At 43.8% G+C, this 12,435-nt stretch overlaps 2 protein-coding genes across 2 annotated transcripts; both read right to left on the bottom strand.

Annotated features, from left to right (window-relative positions):
- Positions 1–553: 553 nt before the first annotated feature.
- Positions 554–4,729, bottom strand: LOC103190305. The gene is made up of 6 exons (XM_007911038.2): positions 4,681–4,729; positions 3,849–4,054; positions 3,041–3,226; positions 2,072–2,248; positions 1,381–1,545; positions 554–604 (listed from the first exon to the last, which is right to left on the bottom strand). Exons 1-6 carry the CDS (start codon positions 4,699–4,701, stop codon positions 562–564), a joined length of 798 nt encoding a protein of 265 aa, XP_007909229.1. The 5' UTR covers positions 4,702–4,729; the 3' UTR covers positions 554–561.
- A 171-nt stretch (positions 4,730–4,900) lies between these two features.
- Positions 4,901–12,337, bottom strand: LOC103190308. The gene is made up of 6 exons (XM_042344145.1): positions 12,284–12,337; positions 11,464–11,619; positions 8,544–8,775; positions 7,440–7,628; positions 5,154–6,990; positions 4,901–4,955 (listed from the first exon to the last, which is right to left on the bottom strand). Exons 2-6 carry the CDS (start codon positions 11,599–11,601, stop codon positions 4,901–4,903), a joined length of 2,451 nt encoding a protein of 816 aa, XP_042200079.1. The 5' UTR covers positions 11,602–11,619; positions 12,284–12,337.
- Between the last annotated feature and the right edge of the window lie 98 nt (positions 12,338–12,435).

The raw sequence follows: 12,435 nt of genomic DNA, 5'->3' as shown, positions 1-12,435 counted from the left end.
CGACTGTGCCTCCGGTCACCCTCCTACCCCCAACCTCCCCACCCTCCACCCCTTTTGATCCCAACCCCCAGCTCGGGTGCGGATCCCTAACTGTCCAGCGCCTTGGGACGTCCTCCTGGTGTGAAAGGTGTTGTGTAAATGTAATTTGTTGCTGAAGGACAGTCGGGTTGGGGTGACAGAGGCACGAAGGTTCCGTATCGGCTGCGTGAGGTGGAGTGAGATCAATGTGGCCAACGCTTGAGGTGAGTAGGCACTGACGGGGAATTTCTGTCCTGTTGACATTGAGCTGGAGAACGTCAGAACTCATTCCAGGTCTTTTTCGTCCAGAACCTTATTCAATATTATACTGTTCTTTACTGTATGTGGAGGCGAATGCATGCCACCTGCTGGATTTTGTTAGCATGGTTTGTGAACTTTTATTTAAAACGCACAGCACAGGATTTGTTTACACACAGTAGAGAGCGTTAATATAAAAATAATCCTCACAAATTCCACGGTAGATTTTTTTCAATTGTTTTAAAACTAATTTAATGACTCACAGTGAAATATCTGTGCCTGTGACTAAGATTGCTTGTGTCTCATTCTCTCATTATTCTGCTGAATCCTACAAAGGAGGCAAAGAGAACAGTGACTCAACAAGTATTTGTGAAACAGTCATCACTCTTGTTTTGTGACCCTCCAATTATAAGCCCAAAGTGGAAAAGAGGTAGTAAAGAATACATTATAAGCACACAGTACAGACAGACATTGGTGTTATCAAAAAAACCTTGTGTGTTGCCCATTTTTTCATCAATTTTCTCTTTCCGAATTCCAGCACGCTCAACAACAATAGCAACTTGCAGTTACACAGCAACCCTCACGCAAGGCAGGTTCCAGAGCACTTGTCTTTGGCAGAGCATGACGATGAACCAGGGGAAGGTGACCGAAGGCACGGTCGAAGAGGAAGGTCTTCAGGCACGATCTGAAGATGGTGAAAGAAGGAGCAAGGCGGAGGGATTGTGTTGCAGAGTTTCTCCTACTCATCTTATGCAACCAACCATAGATTGGAGGCCATTCGACTCATCAAGTCTGTACCAACTCTCAGAGCGAGATGTCCATCCAATACCACTGTCCTGCTCTATCCCCACACCCCTGTAAACCTCTATTTATCATGTGTATGTGTACTTCCCTCTTGAAACCCACAATGGATTCTACTGCGTTCCAAGAGGTAGGATTTGATGCGGGACTTAAAGAGACAGGTGGCATGGAGAGGCGAAATGGAATGGTAGAGGTCATGGGCGTAGGAAGTGAAAACTCGGCTACCAATGGTGATGCAGAGAAGGAAGAGGCTATATATCTATATAGATAGCTATTTAGTTAGATATAGTGTGATGTTTTTACCTCTGTTGTATGCTGTGAAATGCTTTGTTTATTGATGCGTTGATGTCCAGCGCCAGTAATGTAGGGATCTCCAGAAACGCAGGTGACATGAGGGCGACAGTCTGTAACTCCTCACATACATTGCTTGTTGACCACATTGACTCCATCGCTTTAATATCAATGTTCCTATTAAAGGAAATATGTCATCAGTAGAGTGCAACATTTTAAATCAATTATTTTCATTTTATCCAAATTGTAGAAAATTCAGTCTTAGTTACTTGCAGAAAAACAGTTTAGAAATTAAGACTGGATTGAAGAACTTTGCATAATTCTGTGCCATCTTTAATTTTTTAGATAAAATATTCTTACAGGCTAAGACTAAGTGGAATTGTAGTTCCGTGGGGACCTAACCTTTCACGTCAGGAAGACATCCCAAAGTGCTTCACAGGATATACTGTTAAATCATAGTTTGCCTCATCCCAAAGGAGGCACATCCAACAATGCAGTGCTCACTCCACCATGACCTGGAGTGTCATCAGTCAATTCACTATACAGTATATTCTGTGAAGCCCTTTGAGAATTCTCGAAGACTTAAGATGATAAGATGCTATATCGAAAGCAAGGATTATTATTATTATTGTCCTAGACTATAGCTCAAAGACCTTTTGACTCAAAGGAGAGATTATACCAAGTGGCAAAGCGGAGCGATTACCTTTTTGGCCTGAATCGGGTGGCTTTGTTTGTGGTTGATAACTTCAACAAGTTCTGCTCATTTTCTGTAGAAAACTGTTGTTTCCTTTGGACGAGAGCCTGTTCGCTTGGCACCTTCAGCTTCTCACCCACTACACCTGCAAACTGGTTCATCATCCTCTGCCCAAACGGTAATTTGCTGGGGAAAGAAAATGAGATTCCAACTTTAATGAACTGCATTTGGGGGCATCAATAATCATTTGGACACAAAATCTGGGGTTCCACTGTGGCTCATTTGGGTTTGTCTTTATATTCCATATGAGGCTTCACCTCTCCTTATCCCCTCTCCCATAACCCTCGATTTCCTCTCATGTATGCACCATGTTTCCTCTTAAACACGTTGATGCTTTCTGTTTCAATCACAGTGGATGAAAAATAGTCTTCAAGAGAGTAAGGAGTAGAACAATTAGCAAGTAAAGAGGTCTCAGTTTGGCTCAGTTGGTAACACTTTCACCTCTGGGTCAGAAGGTTGTGGGTTCAAGCCCTATATCAGGATTGAGCTCATTGTCTCCTTGGGTTGATCCTGTAGACCAATGCTGGGAGTTGCATTTCAGATGAGATAATAATAATAATCCTTGCATTTGATATAGCGCCTTATCACATCTTTGAGACATCTCAAAGCGCTTCACAGAGTATACCGCAAAGTGAATTTACCGTATATTTTATGGGCGAAACGTGGCAGCTAATTGCGCACAGCAGTGTTCCACAAAGAATCGTGGATTGAGTGACTAAATAATTTTTTTTTTTAAGGAATTATTTCCCCCTGAAAAGTGATCCACCAATCGACACACAACCAGTTTCCTATTATTCTCTGCTTTGTGTTGATATGAGAATGTCTTACACTATGAGGGGGAGATTGTAATCCAGGGAGGGAAAGGAATAGAATAATAAAAAGCACACACAACCGAGCAATGTAAGTGGCACTCCTTACCTCTGGTAATTTGAGACTAATTCCTTTGCTTTTGGTAGATCAATGATCCAAGGCTGTGGCGTAAAGTCTGAAAACACAGGAAGCTCTGAAGGAGCTCGGAATGTTGGGATCTTCTTGGCGATTGGTAAACTTCCATCTACCAAACACTGAGAACATATCTGGTGAAAGTTTCTGGCGGGACTCCTCCTAACAGAGGCAGTATGTGAGTAACAAAGCAAATAATATACAATAATATATAGAAAGGATTAATCAACAAGATACAGTGTGGTATTGGAGCTGGAACAGCATCTTTCTGTGTACAAGTTGGCTCCTACATTATTCTTACACAGTCATCACACTTGACAGCAACTACCTACAAAGCACTTTGTGACGATAGATGGCATTATAGGCATTATGTGACGATATTGCAATAGTCCTTGTATCAGACAGAGGGAAGGTTTATCATATCACAGCCGAATGGCCTCCTTTTGAGTTGTATAAGTATAATATAATTCTATGATTCTATCCCCAGAATAGCCCAGTATCCACTAATGTGAAGGAGTGTGCAGGGGCTTTCAGAAGCAGTTGCAATAAGTGCTCAGTAAGCACTCTTTCATCCTGCAAATTTGTGCGGACCGAAAAACAGGAAGAGAATTGATTGCGTCCCAAAAGCTTACGTACGACCTACTTGGATTGATTTCAAGCTAGCATTCCAGTGGTTTAAAAAANCAGAGCCTGACGGATTGTGTACTCCTGTCCCAGGAGAAAGGTGAGGCCCTTTAAGGAGTAATTTCAGCCAAAAAGGCCTCTTTAAAATTGTGCTCAATACCTCCCTGCAGGAAACATTGCCTGCGTGCCGAAGATCTTTTGTTTGATCACCACGCTGGCAGATGGAGCCCCTTGATATCCTGGTCTGCCGGACTCTATGATAAAGGTCTGGTCAATGGGGGAGCTGAACCGCTTCTGTGTGACGTCAGTTGACTCTTTGGTGGCCACATATGGTTTGTACATCTGTAGACCAGTGTTGGATTTAAGCTTTAAAGAATAAAAACATAGTGGTATTAGACTTGCTCTTCTGCCCTCCTCTCCTCACCAGTATAAGGGCAATGGTACCATTTTGAGCTTCAAGCCCTTCATCGCAACTTGAGTTTCTTTTAAATATTTTTATATTTGCGTTTCATCCACAAATATAGTCAATTCACTTTACAGTATAATAATAATCTTTGCATTTGACATAGCACCTTATCACGTCTTCAAGACGTTTCAAAGCACTTCGCAGAATACACTGTAAAGTGAATTGACTGTATATTTTGTGGGCGAAACACTGCAGCCAATTGCGCACAGCAGCATCCCACAAACAGTCATGGATTGTATTCTGTGAAGCGCTTTGAGACGTCTCGAAGACGTGATAAGGCGCTACAACAACAACTTGCATTTATATAGCGCCCTTCATGCGGGGTAGTGTCCCGGAGCACTATATCAAATGCAAGGATTATTATTATTGAGTTCACAGTCCAGACTGGATCTTCAGAACAGCAATGGAAGCGTGAACTACATTGTTCAAGGTGATGGCGTTTGGATGACATCCCAAGGACGTCACCTCGGATGTCACCAAAGGGCATCCCGTAAAATACAGAACAAGTCTTAAAATTTAAACCTACCTGAGTAAACAAGAAACTCATCCTGCTCAAATAGCCGTGACGCTTCTGATCAACAAGAAGTTGTTTTGTTGTCAGGTTTTGTATAACAAATGTGTTATATGCTTCAAGTTTATCACCAAAATCATACAGTTGTACCGCCTCCTCTCCTTCTTCCTCCATGATTTGAGTCACTTTGACTTCTATACTTTTTCTGAGAGGAAGAAACATAAATGGTATCAGCCTAGCTCAGTTGGTAGAAATCCTGCCTCTGAATCAGCAAGATATGGATTTGAGCCCTACATGGGAACACAATGAGGGAGTTTCAACCTTAAATAAACCAAATGAGCCATTGGGAGAGGTGTATCTACGCTGGACTGATGAGTTCTGCAAATTAATTCTCCAACTTTGTTTACCTACAATTACACTACAGTTTGCACCAGATCCTTTGAAGACATCTTGACAACATGATAAGGCGCGGTATCATTTATTATTACCTCAGTTCTTGGATGCGGCGAAAGGCAATGTACTTCCTGAAGAGAAATGACAAGCGAAGAGCAACGCTGCGTCGGGTTTGATCAATGAGAGTTGTGGCTATTGTGTGAAGCTGCGGGGAAATGACACCTTGGTACATGGCTTGGTCCAAAGTCTTAACGTTTGTCCTCAGGAAGTCCGCACTGATGGTATATGAGTTAGCTGACATTTCTGCATGATGCTTTCGCTCTTGTTCAGCAAAGAAGGAAGGTTTTTTCAAACGTATTTCTTCCTTCGTCCCAGTTGGAGCTCTGGTTTGAGAGACCAAGCCCTGCTCTGGATGTTCCCTCCGGACAGTGATTTCCTGGGCTGGTGAGCTAACCGATGGGTGGTCTTCAACCTGCTCAGTGACTGCTTCGTCTGCCACCCTGCTCAACTGATTCACATCTGGGGAAGTGCTTAACATGTGGGTTAGAGCTTCAAGATTTTCCTTTTGGGCAGAAGTGATCTGCTTCAATGAAGACAATGACTTTTTGCTTGAAACTGGTATTGGCAGCAGGCTCGGACTGACCAAGGCACTTAATTGAGATACTTGCTGAGGGACATTTAAATAATTGGAATAATCTTCGAAAAGATGAGCTGAAATACCTTCGTCAACCATTGCTTGCTTGGTAACATTTACTGGGAGATTCTTTGTTGCGGTCTCAAAACTCTCTTTCATCTTCGTCATAATTGTGCTATAAAGACTTCTTAGCTCTGGAGTATTCAGAAGGTCCTGGACCTTTTTCTGCTTGTCTCCAGAAAGGTCTTTGCCACTGGCCATTCCATTATCTAGCGAATAGGTAATAGCTCTTTCAAAATCCTTCAGAATGTCTAGGGCCACCTCATGTGCATCACCATCCTGATCCTCCTCCTCTTCAAGTAATTGTTGTCTTGAGACATTCATAGGTGGTATTGTAAGGCTACTAATTTTCTTGTGCGTCTCCTCAAACCTGGCCTCAGGAAGAAGTTTAGTTGCGGAAGCTTTGAAAATATCCTTTATTTGAGTTTTTTCTTCCAAAGCCACTTCTGCCTCTGCTCTCTCCTTGATAATAGGCTGGGCCATCACTTCTTTAATCTCCAACTTTCGGACTACTGAAGGCTCTTTCAGCACGCTTTGCACTTTGGGTTCTGACACCATACCTTTCTTCTTCGTCTCCCTTCTGAAACTATCTGCCTCCTTGATGTCTGGGAAAAGAGTCTTCTCCCTGACTTTTTTTATGATACTCTTTGTTTTCTTCAGCTCATACTTCTTCAGGCTGATGACAGACGGGCGTCGCATATCTGGAGAGGTGAATGCAATGGAGGGCGAATGTTTGGGGCCGTGTTGTAGATTCTCCATTTTGGACCTCATCAATTTGATTGTTTCCTCAAGTTTTTGGTTGAGTACCCGAGTCTCCATGTAATTTCCCTCTGCTTGTTCTGCTCTCCTTTTAATCAATTTCAGCTGATCCCGAAGACGTTGCAGCTCCTGCACAAGACTGCCTTGCGGAGCCAGGTTTCCGAATGAGTCGGGCTTCCTTAATTCGTTCTCCACTTCAGAATATTCATCCGATCGCAACTTAAATGCTTTGTAGAGATTGGATACGTAATGCCTAACATATCTGAAAGCAATGTTCATGGCTTTCTTGTAAGGAAGGTTTTTTGCCATGTCTGTTAGCATTGCGTCGATATCTTCCAAACTTATTTTCACCATGTTTTCAGAGTTTGGCTCCAACATTTCTTGGGTAGATAGTGGTTTTAGGTCTTGGAGAGTGAGGGCAGTTTTGGGATCCAACCTAGTCTCCCTCCACCACTTCCAAGTTTCCTTCATGCGCTGTTCTGTAAAAGATCACAAGATGAGGAATCCCAAACTGGGCTTAGGAATCTGAAACTGAGCAACAATCCTCAAGATAATTTGGTCATTCTGTCTTAGTTAAGAATACAAGAATTTGCTTGGCGAAAGAAGACCAAGGTCCATCCAGTTCGCCTTCCACCGTTCTGGCAGTCGCATGACATATTGTGTCTCAAACTGTATATTGTATCCCCAGATATTTTTTCCCAGACATCAAGGAGTCAGACATTTTGTTTGTTGTTTGTGGGAACTTTGATGCTGTGGTTGCCTATCACTAACACAATCATTACACTTAACAGCAATTATCTGGGACGCTTTGTGAGGTATTTTGATGTTATAGATACTATATCAAACACAATGATTAATTATTATTATTGGATCTAGTGGGAAAAGCCATTGGACTATTGGTTTGGGTGTGACACTGTGCTAAACTCACTTAATTTTGGCTTCTCTTTCTTTTCGAAACCAAACAGAGTGTTACACAGTTTGGCAATGTGAATGATGCAGCCCTGGGTGGCAGCTAAGCTGGTTTGTACTTTCCTGTCAGTGTCCTTGATCCAATCCTTTGTCAATTGCCCTTCCTCTTCATCCTCCAGTTCCTCTATTTCCTCTGTTAATATTTGATCTGCATAAAAACACGAGTAAGTGGTCGTTTCTGAAAGTCACCTGTTGACATCCTCTGACGTATAATCAAAATTCCCCCAATATTTTAACCATAGTCATTTTCCCCCTGCTAACTTTTTGTAGGCAAGTGATCTAGTGTGCCCAGTATAAGATGTCTTAGCCTTCCGGAGCAGAGTTCCCAAGGGTCGATGTAACATACTCTTGGTTATCCAAAGGTTCTGATTAACAACTCCCTTTCAGAAACAGGAATATGCCATTTGGCCCCTCGAGCCTGTTCCACCATTCTATGAGATCATGGCTGATCTGTACCTCAACTCCAATTACCCGCCCTTACCCCATATCCCTTGATACCCTGAACTAACAAATATCTATCTCAATCTTAAAAATGTGAATGGATCTTGAAAATGTGTCTCGTCATCCCTGCACTCCACCATTCCGATTACATTCAGTTTGTGTGTCAGCCTGGCTCAGTGGTCGCACTCTAGCCTCTGAATCAGAAGGTTGTGGGTTCAAGCCCCACATCGGGACTTGGAAGCACATAGTCTAAGCTGACGCTCAAATGCAGTGATGAAGATATATTGCATTGTCGAGCTGCCGTTCTTCCTATGAGACGTAAACCAAGTTCATGTCTGCCTGTTTCAGGTGGACTTTAAAGATCTCATGGCATTATTTAAAAAAAGAAGGGAATTTTCCCTGGGATCCTGGGCAACAAACCCCCAAATAAAATTGGTCATTCCATGGCTATTTGTGGGACGCTACTGTGCACAATTGACTGCCACATTTCGCCCACAAAATACACAGTCAAACCCCTTTACAGTATAACCTGTGAAGAGCTTTGAGACGTCTCGACGACGCGATAAGGCACTATGTCAAATGCAAGGATTATTATTATTATAATTTAGAATAAATAACATACGGCTGTCTAATAGCCACTTCCACATGGTCGTCAAGATCATTTTTCTGGTGAAATTGGTATTTGAAAAATCAGAGATCATATCTATGAATCCATCCCTTTCCTTCAGCTGGTCAGGATGATTGGCAGGTCTGAGTCTCAGTCCTCGCTGACGGTCCAATTCCTTGCCCAGTCTTGCATGGTGTAAAGCTGCATTCACTCTGTCCCGAATGATATTCAATCGTTCAGCAATCTCCTGTTGGGAAATATCAGATGAAATCTCCATATTAAAAGACCTCCATTAACTGCATTCATGGAGTCCTGTAGCGTAGTGGTTGGAGCACTCGCCTCGATACCGGCTGGGGCAAAACCTTAGGCAAATTTCCTTACTCCACACGCCTCTGTTTACCTAGCAAAGTAGGAACCCGGTTGTTAGTCGATTAGTGGATTGCTTTCTGGGAGTAATACTCTCTTCAAAAAATAATAACTTAGTTACTCAATCCACGAGTTTTTGTGATACACTGCTGTGCACAATGGGCTGCCAGGTTTCACCCACAAAACACAGTCAATTTACTTTACAGTATATTATAATAATAATAATAATAATTATCCTTGCATTTGATATAGCGCTTTTCACGTCGGGAGGACGTCCCAAAGCGCTTCACAGAACACACTGTAAAGTGAATTGACTGTATATTTGTGGGCGAACGCGGCAGCCAATTGCGCACAGCAATGTCCCACAAACAGTCGTAGATTGAAAATGACCAATTTATTATTGTTTTGGTTTTGGAGGGATTATTATTAGGCTCTGTGTGGAGTAAGGAAACTTGCCCAAGGTTTCGCTCTCTGCCTGGAATTGAACTCAGGTCTCTCACTTGCAAAGCGAGTGCTCTAACCACTGAGCTGCAGGACTCCACAAATATTCTGTAAGGCCTGTGAGATGTCTCAACAACATGATAAGGTGCAATATCAAATGCAGGGAATATTATTAAAAAAAAGATCCTTGCATTTGGTACAACACCTATAAAGTCAAAATGTCTCAAAGTGCCGTCACAGGGCAAACTGGGTCTTGACATCACCCAATGCACCACATGCCATTACCACCAGGAATCACGCACCCACACAGAGAGAGGCCAACATTCCCCAGACGAAATTGGTCATTAACTTCACAGCTGCTTAAGGAAAATTGCTAGGCGCAAACCGGCTGAGGTGTTTGCTCGCAAAAAAAATACCGTCACCACACTCTTCAGTGAATCCTGTTAATTGCTTTGAGACTTTTCAATGACTTGACAGGGCACTACATCAGATGCAAAGATTATTATTGTTTTTGATACGATTCAGTTTTGCTCAGACAGAAATTGCCAGTGACACGTAACCACAGTGGTCAGAGACACAATGACGTTCTCAACAAAGTCAATTTGGGATTGCGGAGTGTCGTCTTGACAACAGTCTGTGTCGATCACTCTCATATTAATAAGAAGTGTCAATTTCAGGGATATGTGAAGAGAGAGAGAAAACGTTTCACATGTCAAAATGTAAATTGTACTGAAACAATTCCCAGTTTCTGGAGAAAAATAAAAGTCATGAATAGACAAAGCCAGCATCAGAATAACAACACAGCTTCCAGTCTCGCTGTGTATTTACAGAAATGCGCTCTCATGTCATATGTCACTCCAGGGAAACAAAAAGGACCAAAAGGGAAATAGAAAAAAATAAATTAGGGGCAGGAATACTCTTGTTTTCTGTGTGGAGCATTTTGTTTCTCACCAAACCAAAGGAAACAGCAAAGTTACTGGTGTTTGTGAATTAATATTTGGTCACTCAATCCACGACTGTTTGTGGGACATTGCTGTGCGCAATTGGCTGCCGTGTTTCGCCCACAAACATACAGTCAATTCACTTTACAGTATATTCTGTGAAGCGCTTTAGAAGATGTGAAAAGCGCTATATCAAATGCAAGGATTATTATTATTATAACAAATGTAAAGGTTTATTATTATTGTGAGACTTTCCAGTCGATCCACTGTTTTGAAGGAATAACGTTACACTTTACTAACGTGATGGGAATTGCAGTAGAAACGTTAATCCCAAAGGTACATTCCATGAAGGAAACTGGGACAAAAGGCATTTATTGTTAAACTACTTTAATATCACAGCAACTGTTTCCTTGTATAAATATGAAGAGAGGCTGCCTAAATTGCACTTTTTACAATGAAACAGCAGGAATTGAAAGTGGGATATGACAGCGGTGATAATAATAATAATCCTTGCATTTGATATCACACCTTATCATGTCGTTGAGACGTCTCAAAGCACTTCACATAATATACTGTAAAGTGAATTAACTGTGTATTTTGTGGGCAAAACACAGCAGCCAATTGCACACACCAGCGTCCCTCAAACAGTCATGGATTGAGTGACCAAATTAATATTTTTAAAGAGATTATCATCCCCAAAAAAGCAATCCGCCAATCAACTAACAACTGGGTTCCTACATTCTGCTAGGTAAACAGAGGTGTGTGGAGTAAGGAAACTTGCCCAACGTTTCGTCCTGACCGAGGTGTTTTAAAATATTGAAGGACAGTGTACATTGACAAAGGGCAGCGTCAAGATTGTTTACAGGAAAATTAGGGGAGAGATTTGGAGGAATCTCCTAAATGAAATTGATCATTCACTTCACAGATGTTTGTGGGACAATGCTGTGTGCAGATTGATTGCTGGGTTTCCCTGCAAGTGAACAGTCACTACACTTACAGAAACTCTGTGAAACTCTTTGAGACTTGAAGTGCTGCACGCGTTTCTTTTATATTGTTATCATGAGAGGACAAGTTGGCCAGGTTCCCTTCGTGTGTCGGATTTCATGAGATCAGGTGTTTTCGATGAGACTTTACTTAAGTACTATTGATATATTATTATTATGTCCATTTCCCACAGGAGTCCCAACCTCTTTGGCTCTGTCCAGCTGAGCTGTCTCGATTTTCTTCAGGACCCGCCGCACTTCCATGGGGAGATCCGTGTAGCTCACCGGCCCCTGACTGCTCTCGTCATCATCTGAGTCATCCTGCTCACTCGAGCTTCCCATCTCTGGTGTGTATTTCTCCTGTACAGTCAGGAACAGTGTGTGTGTGTGTATATATATATATAAGAGAGAAACAAACACAGGGCTTCCCAGCCCAGCCCTGACCTGCCCAGCCCTGACCTGACAGCCCTGACCTGCCCTGCCCTGCCAGCCCTGCCCTGACAGCCCTGCCCTGCCCAGCCCTGACAGCCCTGACCTGCCCAGCCCTGACCTGACAGCCCTGACCTGCCCTGCCCTGCCAGCCCTGACCTGCCCAGCCCTGCCAGCCCTGACCTGCCCAGCCCTGCCAGCCCTGCCAGCCCTGACCTGCCCAGCCCTGCCAGCCCTGACCTGCCCAGCCCTGCCCTGACAGCCCTGCCCTGCCCAGCCCTGACAGCCCTGACCTGCCCAGCCCTGCCCTGACAGCCCTGCCCAGCCATGCCCTGACAGCCCCTCCCTGACAGCCCTGACCTGCCCAACCCTGCCCTGACAGCCCTGCCCTGCCCAGCCCTGACCTGCCGACAGCCCTGCCCTGCCCAGCCCTGCCCTGAGAGCCCCTCCCTGACAGCCCTGACCTGCCCTGCCCAGCCCTGCCCTGACAGCCCTGACCTGCCCTGACCTGCCCTGACAGCCCCTCCCTGACAGCCCTGAACCTGCCCAACCCTGCCCTGACAGTCCTGCCCTGACCTGCCCTGACAGCCCTGACCTGCCCTGACAGCTCGGCTCGGCTCTGCCCTCCTCGCCTCTCACACACATTCGATGACCCGCGTTTCCTTCGCACTTTCAGCCACGTGTCATGAATGAACTGATTGTTTACCTCCTTGACACCACCTTCTCCCCCCCCACAGGAGGGAGCTG

This window comes from Callorhinchus milii, unplaced genomic scaffold (assembly GCF_018977255.1).
Source record: "Callorhinchus milii isolate IMCB2004 unplaced genomic scaffold, IMCB_Cmil_1.0 Scaffold27, whole genome shotgun sequence".
In the NCBI taxonomy this organism is placed as follows: domain Eukaryota; kingdom Metazoa; phylum Chordata; class Chondrichthyes; order Chimaeriformes; family Callorhinchidae; genus Callorhinchus; species Callorhinchus milii.
Note: the sequence above shows the minus strand (reverse complement) of the source record. Positions and strands in the feature narration are given on the sequence as shown.

Excerpts from the sequence above, each read along its gene's own strand:
- LOC103190308 (XM_042344145.1), bottom strand. The coding sequence starts at position 11,601 with ATGGGAAGCTCGAGTGAGCAGGATGACTCAGATGATGACGAGAGCAGT. Across the intron at positions 7,629-8,543 it reads GAAGTGGCTATTAGACAGCC|ATCAAATATTAACAGAGGAA; the intron begins GTATGTTATTTA and ends GTTTTTATGCAG. Across the intron at positions 4,956-5,153 it reads CGCCGCATCCAAGAACTGAG|GGCTCAAATCCATATCTTGC; the intron begins GTAATAATAAAT and ends GTTCCCATGTAG.
- LOC103190305 (XM_007911038.2), bottom strand. The coding sequence starts at position 4,701 with ATGAGTTTCTTGTTTACTCAG. Across the intron at positions 3,227-3,848 it reads GCAATGTTTCCTGCAGGGAG|GAGGAGTCCCGCCAGAAACT; the intron begins GTATTGAGCACA and ends TGCCTCTGTTAG. Across the intron at positions 2,249-3,040 it reads TTAGTCTCAAATTACCAGAG|CAAATTACCGTTTGGGCAGA; the intron begins GTAAGGAGTGCC and ends TTCTTTCCCCAG.